This window comes from Ochotona curzoniae, unplaced genomic scaffold (genome assembly GCF_017591425.1).
Source record: "Ochotona curzoniae isolate NIBS_2020 unplaced genomic scaffold, NIBS_Ocur_1.0 contig_3527, whole genome shotgun sequence".
Lineage (NCBI taxonomy): Eukaryota > Metazoa > Chordata > Mammalia > Lagomorpha > Ochotonidae > Ochotona > Ochotona curzoniae.
The window spans coordinates 226,283-246,794 of record NW_024465897.1 but is presented as its reverse complement, the minus strand read 5'-3'; the positions used below and the strand labels follow the sequence as shown (position 1 = coordinate 246,794).

The following is a 20,512-nucleotide window of genomic DNA, read 5'->3' as shown; positions in this document are numbered from 1 at the left end:
ACAGGGCTGCTACACCATGGGGTGCTGCCAGCCATCCCCAACCCCAAGGCCCCTAATCTAGATAACAGGTTCTAAACTACATTAGACATTAGCAAAAATACAGAGACGTTCAGGATGGAGGACCCAAGACAGTATCCTGACAGCCTCTTAATAGGAGGTCATATGCAAAGAGCAGAAGGGGACCCCAGAGTGAAACAAGAGGGTAAGAGGAGGTCTATATCCTAGTCCCAGAGACCCCCAGAAGCCTCTCAAGTGCTTTTGCCACAGAAGCAGTGGTTACATTATCAAAGATTGTTAGTATGGGCATAAGGACCATATCCTGACTGCCAAGAAAATCACAGAGAATTTGAATGCCCTCCTAGGCTGAGAACTCTGAGGTCAGCCAGTTTCTATCAGATCTCCCACATGGGACTGAAACATCCCAGAACCCTCCTCATAGAGTCTGATGACATTGGAACAACAGAGAGGAGCCCAGGAGGTCCTCAGAGGTAGAAGAATTGCAAATTTCCTTCTGGACTCAGGAGAGGAGCTTTCTCCAGTCCTTACTTAGTTTCAAATTTGGCTCCCCACCCTCTCTGGCAATGAAAATCAGGGTCACTCAGGAGCACCCAAATTAGCTCAGATAGACAGAAAGAGACTAATATACATAAAGATTTGAACAGACAGGAAAAATTCAGCTGGCTTATAATTTCTCAGCCTGTACCATACGGGTCAGGCTCCCAACTTGGCTTTTCCTAGAAATCACTTGGTAGGACGCAGAGTTCAGTTATTCCTCACTAGCTAAGATATTGGAGATTTCTCTGTGCACCTGCTTAACACTGTTCTATTCCTCAATTGTTAATATATGGCTTGCTAGAATTATAAATCTATTTTGATTATCCTAAAATGCACGAAGTTTTGTAAAACCTATCTTGAATACTGTAAACTGCTAAATATAACTATAATCATAAAAAAAGTAATAGCACTCACCAAAACCAAAGGCAAATGTGAATATCATCCCAGTAAAATATCAACAGAAGTCTAAATCAAAAAATGAACAACCCTAAAATGACAGGGCCAAAATACCACCTATTTATACTAACCCTGAATGTAAATGGCTTAAACTCATCAATCCAATGTCACAAATTAGTAACCGGATTAAAATACAAAACCCATCTATCTGTTGCCTACAGGTGACATAACACACCAAAAAGGAACAACAGAAACTATATCTCATGGACATTGATGTTTTTGCTTTTATTTTCATTTCCACAAAGCAGTTTTTTTCTTATTAAATTCTTCAATGACTCATAAGTCATACCATTTCTTTAAGAAGGTTTTTGATATCCTTCTTTGTGGTTTCAGTTACGTAATAGTAACTCAGTAGCAAGTTGTTTAACTCATTGTACTGTAAATTTCTGTTTTTCTTCCTGTTGTTGATTTTGTATTATGGCTTTTCATCTAAGGGGATGTATAGTAACTGTATAATGGACATTATCATATCCAGATGTGAGGTTACAATGCAGTATGCATCTGTATATCCATATCAAAGATGGATTCCCAATGAAATTGTTAGCTATACCTTTACAATAGGGTGCTGGATTCTCTGTCATTGTTCATGCCTGCAATGCTGGATTTATGATTGTTTTTGAAGAACTATACTACTGTATTAATATAAGGGAAATCAGTGGAGGGAATGAACATTTAGGAAGGGAGTAAGGGAAATCCCAAAACCTGTGGAACTGTATCATGAAATTAAAAAAAATAAAAGGCTGTTAACCTGAATGTGTCCTGAGTTAGTGGAAAAGTCAGGCTAGGCTAAGCACCATATCTACTGGTGAATGCATGAACCAGAGTAAGTGCAGGCTGCTCAGGCTTTGCTGCAACATCAGCTGGCAAGTGCTGGGATGGGGGCAAGTCCTGTCAGGCTAGACTGCAGAACCACTTGGAGAGTGCAAGATCCACAAATGGGAGTGGACCTTGTAGTGAAATTGTAGCCAAATCTCTGATGGGCTACATCTCCCACTAGTGAGCAAGAGAAGCAGAACTAGTGGTGGGCCTGGCGGGGCAAGGGATAGTACCAGACAGCACGAATGTGGGTTGGATAGTGGGCTTGGTAAAGCTGAGCTAGACTACAACATCCACTGCTGTGTATAAAAGTGAACTAAGATGCAGACAGACTGCACCCGTTGGCTACACATATTGGCATTCACAGGAGCTGAGGCTGGGAGTGGGCTGGTGGGGTTACTGAGGATCACAGTTGCCTCTGGTGCATATGAAGGCTGAGTGTGTGGTGGGCTGGGTTGGGCTAGACCACAAAATCCATTGGTTTGAATATGAGGTAGGATAGGGATCTGAACTGACCCAGCACTTGCCAGCACAAGTGCATGTGGAAGCTAATGAGGGTGACAGACTGAGCCAGACCCCACATTGGATGGTACACACAGGAGCCAGGTCATGGGTCATCTCTCTAAAGTTTCCTTGGTGCTCCCTTCCACAACTGGGCTGCTGGTCTCAAAACCCCAACCCTTCCTCTTGGGGAAAGCAGCAGAGAATCACCCTAGGTCTTGGGTCCCTACAGCCATGTGGAGACCCAGAAAAAGCTCCTAGCTCTTCCCTTTGGGTCGGCTCAGCTCTGGCCAACTCACTTGTAGCCATTGGGGTGTGAAGCAGCAGATGGAAGGCTTTCTGCATCTCTCCTTTGCTCTCTGCAAAACCTGTCTTTCAAATGAAGATAAATAAATCTTTGAAAAAAATACTGGAAGGTATGTATGTATTCGATAGATGATTAATATCCAGAATATATAAGGAACACAAGATACTCAGTAAGTCAAACATTTCACTTAAGAATTGAGCTAAGAATATGAGTATGATTTTACCAAAATTGAAATACAAATGACTAACAGACATATGAAATGGTGCTCAGAATCACTAGTCATCAGCAAAATGCAACTTAAAACACAACAAGAATTCACTTCACATCAGTGGCCATTATCCAAAAACCAACACACAACAAAGGTTGGCAAGGCTGTGGTGATAGGCTGATACACTGTTGGTGGTAATGTGAACTTCTGCAAACACTGTGCAGTGCATTTGGGAGATTCCTCAGAGATTTGAAAATAAGTCTACAATATGACCTACTCATGCCAGGCTTGGGAATTTATCAAAACAAAATTATATCAGTGTACTACAGAGGTTAGTATACCTATGTTTATTGCAGGTCAATTCACAATAAAAACTTATGGAATCAACCCAGATGCTTTTTTCATGTCTATGAAAAGAACGAATGATTCACAACAACAAATTACATTATCCAGGTCACATATAAAAACACTCTTATTTGGTTGTAGTCTCCTAAAATCAGAAAAAGCAGAGAGAATGCAGCATAAATTAAAGTACATCACATGAGCTTATCAAGGATTTCTAAAATCAGTGTGTGCAGCATGTGATCAACAGGCCAAAAGAAAGTGAGATGGCACTTACCTGTCTGAAAGACGGCCAAATATCAGGCTTCCCAGCAGCGACCCACTCATAAAGAGGGTTTGGACCACTGATTTTTGGGACTGATAATCACACACCAGGTCCCACTGGAAGAGGAAAGCAACCCAGTGGAAGTTTAGGAGAGTTTAAGCCCTTTTGTTCAACCTGATGACAAATCCTTACATATGACATATGGCCTCCTGCTACGGGGCTGCTCCCTCTCCAGCTTCACCTGCCATCACTCTCCTCGGGCTGCCCACACTCCAGAACTACTGAACCTACTCAGCCTTTGCCACGCGACTGCCTCACTCACCCCAAGCCATTCAGGCAATCTGCTGCCATGTGTCTGTAGTCTTTCTTCTCTTATATCACAAAATCCTTACTGTGTTACTGTCAGCTTCTTGGAAGGACACTATAATTTATACTGTTAATATTCTTAGCTTTTCTTTTTAAATTTTTGATATTGGAATAATTTATATAAATTTAACATTTGGAATTGTACAAAGTGTTCAAATGACCCCACACTCAGATTCCATTATTGTAAATTCCATAGATACTTTCCGTTATCCATTACCCAATGCAAATTTCTCCTATTTTGCTGAAATCAAAGTTCACTTCCTCTGTCTCCCCCATCTTTCCAAGTATGTAGCAAGCATGTTCATTTTATGTTCATTTGAGGTTTATTTTTTATATGATGAAAGGGGGCTCTGGCCCTGAGAAGCACTTTTCTGGGTACTAAAGGAACAATGATTTTTAAATTAATTTTGCTGTAAAGACCTAATCTTTCTTTTAAAAATGGATTTCCTGTGTCTTTTTTCAATTAACTTGATGTCCCTCATTCCACTCATTTGGATGCTAATGGTAGGATTTCAACCTTTTAAAATAACAGAATGGAATTTTATTGTGTACATAACATTTTCTTTTGTAAAAATATTAATTCATTTTGCCTTTGAAAGGCAAGTGATAGAGTTAAGGAGACAGATACACACAGAAAAAGAGCTTCCATCCACTGGTCACTCCATAAATGGCCCACTACAACTTGGACTGTTATAGTTCCAAAGCCAGGAGTTGGAGATTACTGGAGACCCCCATATGGGTGCCAGGACTTAAGGACATGAAGTATTAGCAGGAACATCACAAGTGCATGAACAGGGACTAATTCTGACAGGAGAGATGCTGATGCTCATTCAGGATTTCATCTTTCCAGAATACTTTTTTAACTCACTGAAATATGAAGATGGGCTCATATATTTTCATCATTACTTCATGTGCTGATGACAACCTTTCCTGATATTATATCTTGGCTACTGTGAACAGCAATAACCATGATGGAAAAGAAATCATGGAATTATTTCACATCATTTTTATGGTTTTATGGCAGTCCATCACCTGGTTTTCCAATGTCTGTACTATTTTTGATTTACATTCTCAGCAAGAAAAGTTCTGAGAAGAGAACTCAGAAGAGCTCTGCTTCATCTACTTACAGGTAGCCATTGCTATACTTTTTTGAGACAGAGGTGATACCTCATTGTGGCTTGATTTTCATTCATTTCTGGAGTGCTGTTGTACTGAGCATTTACCCACCTATCAGTTGGTCTTTGTCATTGATTCCATGTTGAGTCAGCTGAAGAGATTCAACAACAGTGATGCCCTGATCCCATGCCCAGATGTTTTGATTCACTTGCTGTGTGTTTAGTTTTGAAGTAAGTACCGAATGGCACTGATGTAGCATAATACACGCCTGGTAGTACCTCAATCACTTTTTTTTTTTAAAGATTTATTTTTATTATTTTTTTTTTTATTGGAAAGGCGGATATACAGAGAGGAGAGACAGAGAGGAAGATCTTCCGTCCGATGATTCACTCCCCAAGTGAGCGCAACGGGCCGATACTATGCCGATCCGAAGCCAGGAGCCTCTTCCAGGTCTCCCATGCGGGTGCAGGTTCCCAAAGCTTTGGGCCGTCCTCTGCTGCCTTCCCAGGCCACAGGCAGGGAGCTGGAAGGGAAGTGGGGCCGCCGGGATTAGAACCGGTGCCCATATGGGATCCCGGGCGTGCAAAGCGAGGACCTTTAACCACTTGCGCCACCGCGCCGGGCCCCTCAATCACTTTTAATACAGTGATCATCACTAATGATGTGATGTCGTAGCAGATTATGCATAGTTTGTTCAATTCAATGAACTCAAAAATATAATCAAACACCTGTGATGATATTGTGGTATAGATGTTCAATAACTAACTGCTAAAGCAATGGGCACTACATACCCTTCTGAAGACACAGTGGGTAAGAGAAGTCCCAGTCCATTTTTACTTTTCACTCCAACACTTTCAGTTCTTATCACATCTCTATAGAGAGATCTATATTAAAATATATTCAGTTCAGATCACTTCTCTAAAGAGGTTTACAAGAGGACTCTTACCTCTGTCACGATGGTGGAGAGGAAGTAGCTTTGGTCATACACCCAGCCATCCACACAGGGCTCTGTGTCTGATTCACTTATGTTGGGGAAGGTCCCATTCAGGTGAAGGAGCTGCCACTGGGGATGGATGAAGCGACGACACTTCTCTGGCTTCAGGTTTGAGTCCAGGGGGATGGAGACTCTCAGGAGATCATCCTGGCTGAGGATGCCAGTGTCATTGTGGGAGACAGTGTGATTGTCAAGGAGAGGGACCCAGCAGCGATGCTCAGGGGTGGCTGCAATGAAGTTCTCCAGCAGAATATGAGGGTATGCTATCATGTTGGCAACAAAAAAGAAAGTAATCTGAAGGAGCTGGAATCTTCCCAGAGTTCCAGCTTGATCCAGGAGCTCATTAAAGGCCATTGAGGCTGAAGGGCTTGTCTCCAAGGGGAGGCAGAGTTGTTTTATGGAGAGAAGTTCAGAGGAGACAATGTTTCCTTCCCCCAAGTTCACTGACACTGTGTAGACCTTGACTCCACTTTCTTCACAGCAGGCCCCTTCTCACACCTGCATAAGAGCAGAGATTAGAGTTTCTCCCAGTTTTTTTATGTTTAGGCAGCTGCTAGGTTGAAAATTGAGGCACAGATGCAACAATCTGGCAAAGGGATCTACACTTGTTAACAAGATGTTAGACAAAGCACTTCTCCGAATGAATCTAACCCCTGGGCTTCATGAGACTTGAGTGAACTTGTTTCAGTTGGATTGGTTAATATATGCATGCCCATAGATCTGTCCTTTTCTGAAAAGAGATTCATTTGTGTCTTCTACAATCCTTACAACATGTGGGGGGGGCGTCAATCGTCATGGCCTTAAGGCTAATGCTCTGTGGCAGATGGGTGTGACACATTATTCCTCCTTTGGCAAACAAGAGTATCTTCATGTCACTGTGGATACTTATTCTGTATTCATCATGGCCACCCCTTCAATGGGGCAGAGTGTCCTCAAGATTGTGGCCCACCTCTTAGTGTGTGTGTGTGTGTGTGTTTTAATAATGGACCTGCCTCGTTGCATTAAATCTGACAATGGCCCCACTTACACCTTTAAAGAATTTGATGACTTTTGCTCAAAGTTTGCCATTCATCATGTCTGAGACCTCACCAACAATCCTCAAGGCCAGGGTGTAGTTGAAAGAAAACATCAAGACCTTACAAAACAAGCCTCAAAAGCAGAGGGGGGAGGCTGGAATATACTACCCACCCCCATGAACATGTTAATTTGGCTTTGATCACTTTATATTTTCTTCATATTTCTTCTTTAAGTGAGCTAGCTGTCAGTGTGCATCACACTGTGTCCCAACACAAATGCTTTTAGCTCTATGGAAGGACCCAGTCACTCCACTGGAAAGGCCCTGACCCCTTGCTAACTATGGGAAGAGGGTTTGCCTGTGTTTTGCCTGGACCTAAGCCACAACCTCTGTGTCTTGCCTGCCTACAATGTCAAGCCCTAGACCCCCAATGAAGGATGCCTCTCCAATCTGGTCCTGAATGAATCACCATCAAGGAGACACCTGAAAAGGAAGAGGCCAGCCCCCTCCCCACACTGAGTAACATAGAAGATCTTAAGGGGTTTGTGAATCAGGTCCAGTAAATGTCCCCAACCCCAAATCCCACTAGGCCTCTTCTGATGGTGTGGTTGTGTGCAGCATTAATGACCAACAGTCAAGAGGCAAATTCACACGTATTTTGGGCCTCTGTTCCTGGTCTCCATGTTTTAGCTGGAGCTTTCCTGTCAGGAGCCAGGCCACATCACACCATTTTACTATAACTCCAATGTTTATGAATCTTATGGTCCTATTGATCCCAAGCCCCAAAGACCCCCAAACAACTGACTTTAACAAAGAGAAGCCAGTAAGCTCAAGGCAGTACTTCAGATACCTAATGATTTTGTCTTCTACTAGAGACCCTAGATCCACCTTCCTGAAGACTATCTGGCTGCTGGTGCCCCTCCACCCACTTCTCAGCATGAAGCAGACAGAGTGGTTATCACCCTCTGGCCATAACAGCAACTTTGGTCCATTCTTCTAAGGGAGGGAATGTGAAGAGTCAGATGGGATAATAGGGAGTTAGGGTCTCTGGTCCCTGGTGAAGTTACCTTTGTAAAATGTTACTTCATTCTCTTTACAGTGTGTGGCCTCCTTGTCCCCATAGGTGATTCAAAGAGACCACTTGTGCATTTGAAATCACACACTGTTTACTAATGTTAGTGATGTTTCCATTTTGCATCTCACCACTTGTGTTATATGCCTTAATATGTCTTTTAAAATCTTTATAACAAGAACTGTGCAAGCACTGTGGATTGCAATCCAGCTAAATGGTGAGTGGAGGAGACCCAGGGAACAAGCACATTACAAGGATTGTCTTTTCCATTCTACACACAACACACACTTGGCCTCATCATCACTTCTGCTGTTTCCCTTGTGACCACAGTGGCTGTCGCTGCAATATCTGTGCTATTCTTGACTCAGACTATTCAGACTACAAAAACTGTAAATAATATAAACATGCTAACCACCTATGCTCCTGGAATGCAAAACTAGGCCAATTTATAGACTCACCATCCTAGCTCTCCAACAGAAATTGGACTTGCATCAAGGACAACTAATGTTGTAACAGGCACTCTGCCTGCAATTTAGTGCAATAACAGATGGTGTTCTTGTGTTGAATTTTGTCCTCCAGGGTCTGTTCCTACATCTTAGGGTCACAGAACAATGGCTGCCCTTTCAGTGGAAGTTTTGGTGGCAGAATTCACTCCAAGAGAAGAGGGGGGCGATGTGGGAGATCACCCCTGGGTCTTTGCCTGCTTGGCCTATGTGGGAGGTCATAAGCATACAATGAGTTTTGTACATGACCTATGACATGATTGGAGGGTTTAGAGAGACAGACACGCCTTCTAGCCAATTACAATATGGTTGTTGGATGTGAGGAATATTGGTATTGTCTTTCTGCCTTCCCGTTCCTTAGTCTATATAAGTTTGTGCTTGCATTACAGTAAATGCACATACTCAATCAAACAGTCTCTGGTGGTTCTTGCGGCTGAAGAACACCTCACTCTCTTGGTGGTTTTGAGGGCCTGCTCGTCAGGAAGCCCCCAAAACCATACTAATGAGGTGAAGACATCAAAAGAAATGAGAATTAATGTTCCACAGAACAAACAATAATACATTGCTGGGCCTGGCATCATAGCCTATAGCTAAAGTCCTTGCCTTGCATGTGCCAGTATCCCATATGGGTATTGGTTCAGATTCTCGCTGTTCCACTTTCCTTTCAATTCCTTGCTTTTGGCTTGAGAAAGCAATAAAGGATGACCAAAGCCTTGGTACCCTGTGCTCAAATGGGAAACGTGGAGGAGGATTCTGGCTCCTGGCTTTGAGTTGGCTCAGCTCTGACCATTGTGACCACTTGGGGAGTGAATCAGCAGATGGAAGATTTTTCTATCTTTCCTTCTCTCTGTAAATCTGACATTACAATAAAAAAACAAATCTTTTTAAAAAGGAATACATTGTTGCAATTGTATTTCCTTTGTAGAAACAAAGGAAGATGCAGAAATAGAGAAATGTTGATGATTAAAATTTTATCACTAACAATATATTAACATTTCATATGTACCAACAGTGGGTTCCAGGCCTGTCATGCATTTGCGATTTATTCAACACAAAAGCCTGTGAGATGGTTATCAATATCCTTGTTCTACAGGTAAAAAAAGGTAACACAGAGGAGCCTTATCATATGTCCCACTTAGTTGACAGGGATTTGAATGTTAAGGGTAAAAATCATAATAAAATCCAAGAAGAAAGTCTATTTGTAGACAGAAAAGTCTATGTAATAATGTTTATTAATGAACATAATTTAATATGGGGAACCAAGTTGCCAAGGTCCAAACATCTTAGATTCCAATTCAGATTTTCATCTTTTTTTGTTTTAAAGATTTATTTATTTTTTATTGGAAAGGTGGATATACAGAGAGGAGAGACAGAGAGGAAGATCTTCATTCGATGTTTCATTCCCCAAGTGTCCGCAACGTTCGGTGCTGCACCAATGCAAAGCCAGGAGCCTCCTCTGGGTCTCGCATGCAGATGCAGGGTCCCAAAGTCTTGGGCTGTCCTTGACTGCTTTCCCAGGCCACAGGCAGGGAGCTGGATGGGAAGTGGGGCTTCCAGGATTAGAATCAGCACCCATATGGGATCCTGTACATTCAAGGTGAGAATTTTAACCGCTACACTATCATGCCAGGCCCAAATTTTCATCTTTTCATGACAAAAACTAATGTCCCTGAAATATGGTAACTTGTAAGGAGGTTTATTTTTGCTTTCAGTTTTAGACTTTCATGCTTCAAGGTAGGGCATCCCCACTGCTCTGGATTCTGCTCAGTGAGATGGAGGGTGAATCACAAGTGGAAAGAGGGTTAAACTACAAGACACGAAGCAGAGACAGGTAATGTGTCTGTTCCCTATGTCCATGTGCCGCTTATAAAGCCATCATGATGCAATCATAAGGCCCACAACAACGACCTTATCTAATCTAGTCATCATACAATTCATACCTTTAGATACCATATTTGAAATAGTCTCCATTCCCAATCTATGAACATAAGATTCTAGTGGATCAAGTATTTAACCTGTAAAGTATGGGAGACCCCACACCTTTCCAAACCATCGAATTAGACATCATACACAGAAACCTGCCACTGCAAAGACTGGAGAACTGGCACTAGAGGAACTAGATGCCTGTGTTTAGATCTTAGAGTGCCCAAGGACCCTAAAAGAAATGAGAGGTAAGTGGGGGCTAGAATGACAGAGGAGATGTTCTCACCAATGAAGTTGTAGCCTAAGGCTCTAGGAGTTTGCCCCCTCCCTATGCTCGCCAACTTTCCAGCTTTGCCTCCTATTGTTTCAAAGGAGCCAAAATCGAAATGGCAAGAGAATCCTGAACTGCACCTTTCAAGGACATCTTCCTAGTTGTTCGTTTTAATGGGCTCTATTGTAGCAAATGCAAAGATATCTCCTTTTCTGTCACAATATTCTGTTTTCATCACAATTTTCTAGAACATACCTTTCTATGTCCTTTGTATCTATGTTTTCTGAGTCATATTCAGATTGTTGGAAACACATAGTCCATCTTACCCATCAGTCTGTTGCCTCCTATTCCCAAAGCTTTGTGTTTTTATACATTTTTTCTTATAATATGTTCAAAATGTGAGTAATAAAGTCAACTACTTCTGATTTTTCAAAATATTACTACATGCAAACATTTGACTTTATATAAATATTGAAGTTGTCTTATCAAAGAGTATAGGAAACACATACATACATACATGTTAAGTAACTATTGTATGAAGAGCATCCATTTAGTTATCATCCTAATTACAAAATGTGACATGGCAGTAACAAAGAAAACATTCGTGTGACTATCCAGAATATCATCTGTTCCTGTCCTTGTGTGAATAACAGCTTTCTCTTTTGCATTATTCATTTTCAGACAAATAATTTAGTTCCATTTATAATTCCTTTACTTTAGGACAAATTAGCATGTGTGGTGAAATTCAAAGTGTTTTTATGAAGTTACATGCCAAGACTAACCATAATCTTATTAACATGCAGATCAATTTCAGAGACCCAGAAAAAAATGGAGCATTTCTCTTGGCCATTGCTTTTGCCGATTTAATATCAGTTGGAATTCATTTTTCTCTTGTAGAACATAACACAAATGGATATTGTGGACATTGTTTCCATTTGTCACTTTTCCATATCATGTATAAGAAATAAACCATATTTTTGTTTGTATCATATTATTTCCTTCATTACCTGTGTTAGCCTTACAGGCTATGGGTATTGAGTATTTGTTTCCTGTATTATTTGATGCATTTATTTTAATGGATTGTTTTGGAATATTTGGTCTATTTCTACTTACATTTTTTTAAAAAAAAAATACAGCTTCTATGAGGATGTATATATAAAATGTTTGAGGGACACATAACTTTTATCTGTTTGGCAATATTTCTTTACAATAGGTCACATGGTAAGTGTTATTTTGACTTTGCAGGAAACATATTTCAAAGCTGTCATATCATTTTATACATGCACTAACCATATATTGGAACTTAAGCTGCTCTATGTGAATATCAATAGTAAACTCTAGATGCAACTAGTAGATATAAACTAGTATGCTTCAATTTTAATTTTCTTCAGTTAATGATTTTTAGCATTTTAAAATTATAATTAATTATAATTATAATTCTGATTGCAGAAAGGAGATATAGAGAAAGAGAACTCTGCCACCTGCTGGTTCGTTCCCAAAACAGCTACAGAAACCAAGGATAAGTCAGCCCAAATCAGTAAACTTCAGCTTCATCTAGGTCTGCACATGTGTGCCAGGGGCCAAATACATGGACATCTTTTGCAGCTTTCCTAAGCACATTGAATAGGAAAGGTTGGATATGAAGTGGAGCAGCCAGAACACAAACCCAGTTGAATGGGATGATGGCATCAAAGTGGCTACTTAACTCATTGTTGCACAATGGTACACCCTGAAAATCATACATTTTAAGGAGTTAACAAAGTATATTCTAGCTATATATTGTCTCCAAAAGAAATAAAAATTCTGCAGCCTCTGATAAGTTTAACAAAATAGGAAGCAATTATTTTAGAGGGTTTTTTTTAAAGAGAAAGTACAAGGTGTCAGATTAGGAGGAGGAAACATTATAGGAGACAGAGAAGGATGGGCAGAGGAGGCAAAGAAATAACCAACAATGAGTAGTAAGACTAGTGTGCCAGGAAGTAGATATGTTTCAGAGGGATCTCTATTTCTGAATATAACAGGACTTTCAGTGAAGCAAACATACCTTGACAATATGATTTATACTTTTACCTAACTGCACAATGCCATCATGCACTTGGACAGCAGAATGTAAGACTTGTGACGACTGCTGAAGGACCATGCTACTTTTGTAATATGGAAGAAAATAGCCGGAAAGGAAAATAGGGGACAAAGAGGAAGGTTAGGAGGGAAATCTCTAACTACATAGCAGTGTCATGGGAAAAAAAAAACACTTAAAAGTAATTAAAAACAAAATTAAAAAGATTTACTGAAGGTGATTAATTTTAAATAAGAAGACCTCATCAAAGAATGCGTTTACAAAAAGACTAATAATGGAATAGCTAATCTTCAACAATACACACAAAACAACCCAGGGAAAAATGTTTGTCTCTTCAACAAATGCTATTGGGCCAATTGGATGGCCACATGCAGAAGTAAGAAGTAAGGCCCTTCACACTTTATTTAAAAAAAAAAAAAAGCTCTAAGTGGATCAAGAACCCAAATCTATTCCCAGAAACCATCAAAGCAGACACTCCACAGGATAGATGGATTCATAAAAAGTTCCTAGAAAAGTCATCAAAATCATAGGCCATCAAAATCAAAATAAACAAATGGGATTATACCAAACCAGGAAGCTTCTTAAGGCAAACAACCTTATCAACAAAGGAAGGTAGCAACAAACTGAATGGGAGAAAATCTTTACACACTACACAACTGATAGGAAACTAATATCCAGAATTTACAGCACTTCTGAAACTCAATGACAGCAAGTAAGACAACAGAAAATGGATCTGCCACATGACCCAGCTATCCCGCCTCTGGGAATATATCCAAGGGAAGTAAAATCTGCATATCAGAAAGTGACCTAGGTATTTATGGCAGCACAATCCACCACAGTGAGGACATGGAAACAATCCAGACGCCTGTAAGATGAGTGGATAAAGAACCTGTGGTACATCTACTCCACGGAATACTAATCAACCATTATAAAGAATGAAATTCTACCATCTACAACAAAACAATCCCAACTGGAGACTATTATGCTCAATTAAATAAGCCATTCCCAAAAGAAAAATATCATATATTTTCTCTAATATAAGACAACTTTTGTGCAAAATGCAAGTTGAATATATATATATATATAGGTAAACATATACTCTATAATGGAGACTAGCATTCTAGGAAGTGAAGTGATATTGCAGTTTGCATCTCAACACTTGAATGAAACAGTTAAATATATCTTGACAATAGCATACTGGACTTTGTAACATTGTCCATATCTTCAATGAAATGACACACTTAAACAGCAGGAAGCTGGAGTTGCAGCTATTGCTAAAGGAATATAATATTGTAATAATTTTGGGGGTGTTATTTGGCTCATGGAGAAGTTGAACAGCAATCCCCATGACTGTGAAGCATATCACTAAAAATAAAGAATAAGTAATTACAATAAAAAGAATTCAGAAGACTTTTGAGAAATTAAATACATGTCAGGAAACACAAGGAGACAAATCAGAAATTTATCAGAAGAATTACCAGATATACAGAAACTATCATAAAACAAATATTCTGAAGCAGGAAGAAGACATGACATGTAGCTTTATGAGATCACATTCAAAAAGTAAATGTATATCGCAGAGGTGCAAAAGGGACAAAAAGGGAATAGAATATTTACTGACCACCTGCAAAAACCCATAACTAATTAGCAACTTTTGTGGCTTACAAAGGACTTGACTACTCAAAATCATGAAAATATTGAAGCTAGGTAGCCATTTTTTAAGGTGTTATTTGATAAGAGCGTGATGACCAGACAGATAGACCTAGAATGTATGACACAGAGAAACAAAGAACTATAATGCTCATTGTGAAGGAATGTGAAGACAGAAAGTCTAGGAAAAGTACCAAGGGGAATCCAAGCCAACAATAGGAATATTTATGGGAAAATTATAAGATCCAAGTTGTGCCTGTCAAAATAATCTTGAAGGCAAATGCTTAAATTCTCCAATTGCAAGACATGCACTTGCTAAGAGACTTGAAAAAATTAGAAACATGTATTTTCCATATGCAACAACCTCCGCCTCTCTAATAAAGATATGCAGGCTGATACTACAAGGATATAAAAATATATCCCAGGGCAACAGAAAGGAAAGACAAGCAATCATAGCCATTCTTATATTAGACAAACTACACTTTAACATGAAAACTGTTAAAAGAGATAGAGCTATTATGTAATATTGAAAGGATCAGTTCTACAGGAAGATGTGACTAATAATTTGTACATAGCCAATGCCAGGAGGCCTGGTTATTCAAAGCACATGTTAACGGATCTAAATGGAGACACATTCTAACATAATAAAGGGGACTTGAACACATGACTTTAACATTAGACAGATAACTAAACCAAAATTCAACAATGAACCAACTGAGCTGATTTACACTATGGACTAAATGGATCTCACTGATGTCTACAGAGCATTTCAGCCTACATCTTGAGAACAGATAATTCTTTTGATTGATACATGGACTTTTCTCTAGAACAGGCCATAAGCTAGGCCATAAAGGAAGACTCAACTACTTTAAAAAATGAACTATTAGCAAGTATATATTTTTTAAAGATTTATTTATTTATTGGAAAGTCAGATATACAGAGAGGAAGATCTTCCGTCCGATGATTCACTCCCCAAGTGAGCACAACGGCCAATGCTATGCCAGTCCGAAGCCAGGATCCAGGAACTTCTGGGTATCCCACACTGGGGTGCAGGGTCCCAAACCTTTGGGCCGTCCTCGACTGCTTTCCCAGGCCACAAGCAGGGAGCTGGATGGGAAGTGGAGCTGCCGGGATTAGAACCGGTGCCCATATGGGATCCTGGCTTGTTCAAGGTGAGGACTTTAGCCGCTAGGCCATGCCGCCAGGCCCTAGCAAGTATATTTTTAAAGACAATGGAATTCAGCTGGATATTAACCAAACTGTTTGTGGGTCAGTTGGGCTAGGTCACAGTATCCACCAGTGAGTGCCAGAACTGGGGTGCCAGCCATGTCAATCTGAGTAGCACCACCCACTGGCACACATAAAATCTGTGGTTGGGATGCAGCCTAGAAGGGGAACTTGGTGAACTTCCATGCTAGGCTGCAGTTCCCTCCATTGAGTATAAAAGTCAGGACTTTGAGCAGAGTAAATCAGGCTGGCCTGCAACTCTCATTGGTATAAGTGTGTGCTGGGTCTAGAGGCAGGCTGGGTAGGGTCAGTTCATAGCACACACTTGCATGAGTAAGAGACAGGACAAGGTGCAGGCATGGCCTGTTTGGATTCCAATACCTGCCAATTCACAAGTGGGTGTGGGCCAGGTAGGGATAGACCACAGCACACACCAGTGAGAGTTGGGACTGGGAGCAGGCCAGGCTGACCAAGACTAAGTACCAGCTGGCAAATGCTAAGACTAGGAGCAGGCCATCTCGTACTGGGGTGCTATACCTACTCACACACTTGTAACCTGGGGCTGAGAGTGGGCCTGATAGTGGAATTCATGGACTCCCTCGTTATGCTGCTTCCACTAGTGAGTGTGAGAGCTGGGATTGGGGCTGAGCTGGTGTGGGGGTGGGCCCGACTGTGATAGATTGCTGTACCTACTGGCATGAATGAGATTAGAGAGATGAGAGCCAGAATGGAGCAGGCCATGCATGGTGGGTCTCAGCACCAGCTGACAAATGCTGGGACTGTGTGCAAATCTGGGTCTGAAACCTTCCTTGCAGGGGAACTATGGTCATTCCACCAATGAGCTGTAGCTATCAGTGGTGAGCACAAGAACTAGGGCTGGGGGCACACCAAGAGGCATAAAGAAGTGGCACTTTTCAGTGAATGTGAGGGAAGGGTCTGGAGGTTGGCAGGGCTGAGTTGAGCAACACAATCCACAGGTGTGTGTATGAGAGCTGGATGAGATGTAGCATGGTTTGGACTAGGCCATAGTAGAGGCTGACGCATGCAAAAAACAAGGCTATGGATCAGCCTAGAGAGGGTTATTTGTGGTCTCCTAGACTAGATTGCTGCATCCATTAATATATTTGAGGACTGGGTCTGTTGCATGCTGACTGGCATGAGGCATGAGCCACAGCATCTGTTGGCTCTCATGATTTACAAGGCTGAGGAAGAATTAACCTAGCTGCAATCACAGTCAGATGTACGGTCTCATGCAGGTGATACAAGAAACCTGCACTGGCTGAGCGAAAGAGTCGAACCTGAGGTCACCCCAAGTGAGGGTTCTCAGGGACTCCATAATGGGATTTCTGAACTGGAACGCTGGCCACCCTTGAAAACCACATTATGTGTGGTTTCATCTTGGGGTGCTAGTATCAGGATTGGGCATCCTCAGCTGATGTTGCCTATGTAGGGGACAGCATGCACAAATGCACATGGGGGACATGATGGACAGCTCATCTAAGTCAACATGTGATGACAGCTGCCTCATCAGGGACTGAAAAGCAGAACAACTTGTGTAGTTCCCTTGGCCAAGCTTTTTCTTTTCCTTACTATCTTTTAAATTTTAGAAAAGCTTTATGGCATATTCCTGGGGTTTTGGAAACACTAAGGGGGACTTTGAAAACCAAGAGAAACATTGAAAAGATTTCCTCAGTCTCCTGATACAATGAAGCCAACAATGTCTCAGAACTATCAAAATCACTCAAGTAACACCCTCAGAACACTATTCCCATGTCGGGGTCTTTAAGGCATCATCAAAGAAATATCCCCTATGCCCAGGTGCTGATGCAGTTTGACAGCAAGGAGCAGCTTCCTCCTGCTCTTCACCTGCTGACAAAGGAAATAAAAAACTGAAACATGTCCCCCTCACCTTTCTCTGTAATGGAACCTTCCCATTCAAATCAGAAGCCTATATGGGCATGCATCAATCTCAACAATATAAACAATATTTAAAAAAGTAAAATTTCACAAGAAAAATTTAGCAAGGAAGTAAGAATGAATGATAAGGACAATAAAGTTACACTCAAACTTAGAAAATATAGGAAAATTTGCATTTTGAGAAAAGTTCATACCAATTAGCACTTCCATCCTGAAATTAAAAAGGCATCAAATCAGTGATATTACAATACATCTCAAGGACCTAGAAGAACAACAGATCAAATACAGCACTAGTAGGAGGGGAAAATAGTACACTATTGACTCCATTAACTTAAGAAAATGAGATAAGAACCAAATAAATTAAAACCTATGTGAAAAAGATGTTATCATGGATGCAACAGAAACAGAGCAGTCATTGGGAATTGCCACAAATAGGCGTATGCCAAAAACTGGAAAATGTAAAAGAAATCGAAAGACCTGGGAACATACAATCTACCAAAATTGATTCATAAAAACCTAGCTAACATAAATAGATCAATATCAAAACAGATATAGAATAAATAATCAAAACGCTGTCAACACAGAAAAGCCCAGGCCCAGATGTCTTCACTGTTGAAGCCTACCGAACTTCAAAAATTGATTGCAGAGAATCAATATGGTGGAATAGGGTAAGGATATGTTTATACAGATAGAGAAACATTAGTCAGTGTGAAGCAGAGAAGGCACATTCCAGGACATAGGAGAGGACAGAATGACAGCAGAGAGACACCTGGACCTGACAGACAAGGGAAAACAGCAGGCACAACAATGTGGTGTTGCAGTGACCGATACCCCGATGGCATTCAGTGAGGGGTGATATGAACTGTACTGGCAGCTGAAACCAAACTAACAACAAGGTGAGAGGGGGAGTACACCAAGAGCTCAGGAAGTGAACCTGGACAAAGAACTGCCTGCCCTACTAGTCCGTTTGATTTAACCAGGAGCAAAGACAAAGCAGAAGGTTCCGGATGGGCTTGAAGGAACAGGGTAGACTTCACAGCCCAGTCTGCTCCTGAGAGCTGAATGGGGACCCAAAGTCTTTGGGACAAGACTGCACATACACTGAATTAGGAGTGAAATTATTTCTGGTTCAGTGAACTGCAGCCACATGGCAGTTTAGGTTCCATCCAAGATAGGTCTAAGTAGTCCTCAGACCTGACAGCCAGCATTTCAAGAACTCTAGAGTTGCACATCAGGTGCCATTTTAGGTGGCATTTTGTGCAGTGTGGCAAAGGTGTTAAGACTTCAGGGACAACAGTGAGCTGTGCATGTGCTGAGCTGGGAGCAAATGCACTGAGCTCAGTGCATTGTACTGCACCCACAGGGAAACAATACTGCTTTTGGCATCGTATGGGCAAAATAAGCCCATGTTGTCCTCAGACCTAATGGCCAACATGTTCCAGCAAGATCATCACCACCAACCATCTATCTATATAGGACACCTGGTGTCTCTCTAATCCTGGAATCTGCTCTAATTGGAAGTGGGAGAAAGGTTATAGAGACAGTGCTGCAGCCTCAGCATGGTATTACAGAAGGTGGAGAGTGGTGAGTCAGGAGCTGGGGCTATGGAGACCATGGCAGAAGTCTAACATAAGAAGCCAGACCACAACTCACTGGAGGGAGTGGCACAAGTGATTGCAAACAAAGAGCCATATACCAACCACAGTAGAATCTGATAGCTAGAAGCACAATGGCTGAAAGCAAAAAAGGAGACAAAGGCACAATATTTCTGAAGATTCTCCTGCAAAGCAACAAAACTCTTTGCCAATCTCAGAGTTAACTTAGGAATACATCAAGAAAATTGGAGATACAGAATACAAAAGACTTATTATAAAGCTTCTTGTCAACAATGAAAAGCACGTAATACAAGAGTTTAAGGAATTTAAGAAATATGTTATAGAGGAAATGAAACAAATGAAAGCTGATATATCAGAAATTAAGAATACAATGGAGTAAATTAAAAGTACAGTGGAGACCCAGTGAAATAGCTTAGTAGCTAACGTCTTGGCTTGAATGTGCCAAGATCCCATGTGGGCACTGGTTTGTGTTCCAGCAGCCCAGCTTGTCATCTAACTCCTCATTGTGGCTTAGGAAAGCAATCGAGGATAGCCCAAAGTGTTGGGACCCTGTACCTGCATGGGAGACCTGGAAGAAGCTCTGGTCTCCTGGCTTCAAATTGCCTTAGCTCTATCCATTGCGGCCACTTGGGAAGTGAACCATGGGATATATATATATATATATATCCATATATATGTAGAGAGACAGAGGAGGGGGAAAGAGGAACCAAAGATTGCAAGAAGAGACTATTGCAACACATAGGAGAGTTTTGCAATGCTGAGAGATATAAAATCAGCAATACTAAAATCAATAACCATGATTGAGAAAGAACTAGCAAGAGCAAAACATTTCACAATAGCTATAAAAATGTAGATACTTTGAAATAATTTAACAAAGATGTGAAATCCTTGCACTGACAATTACAGAAGACTAAACGAAGGAATAAAAGAAGAAAGTTTGGAAAAATTGTCCATTTTCATGAATTGGAAGAACTAATGTTAAAAGTCTGATGCTATTCACACAATTTATACATTTAATATCAAAGGAAAAGTAATAAGGTCATTCTCACATCTAGAAAAAATTTTAACTCTGTATTGTGAAATACATGAAATGTGTTCACTTTATATCGATAAAATAATTTAAAATAAAATATAAGATTTACTTTAAAGATTTATTAGAAATAAAAAACAGCCTGGATCACTAAAATACTTGCAAAGAACAAAAATAAAGCCAGAGGCATCGTAATATTAGATTGAAAGATATTGAAGAGGAATTATACTATATCATTCCAGCACAGGCACAAAAACAGACACTTAGAGTAATGGAGCACAACAG

General features: G+C 40.7%; 1 protein-coding gene across 1 annotated transcript in view; it reads right to left on the bottom strand.

The window, feature by feature from the left end:
- LOC121157562 (steroid transmembrane transporter SLC22A24-like) overlaps window positions 1-6,280 on the bottom strand; it is a 29,505-nt gene extending 23,225 nt beyond the window's left edge. The window contains exons 1-2 of the mRNA XM_040981849.1: window positions 5,879-6,280; window positions 3,463-3,566 (exon numbers count right to left, since the gene is read on the bottom strand). Coding sequence (XP_040837783.1) covers window positions 3,463-3,566; window positions 5,879-6,280 — 506 coding nt within the window. The remainder of the gene's footprint in view (window positions 1-3,462; window positions 3,567-5,878) is intronic.
- Window positions 6,281-20,512: the final 14,232 nt, after the last annotated feature.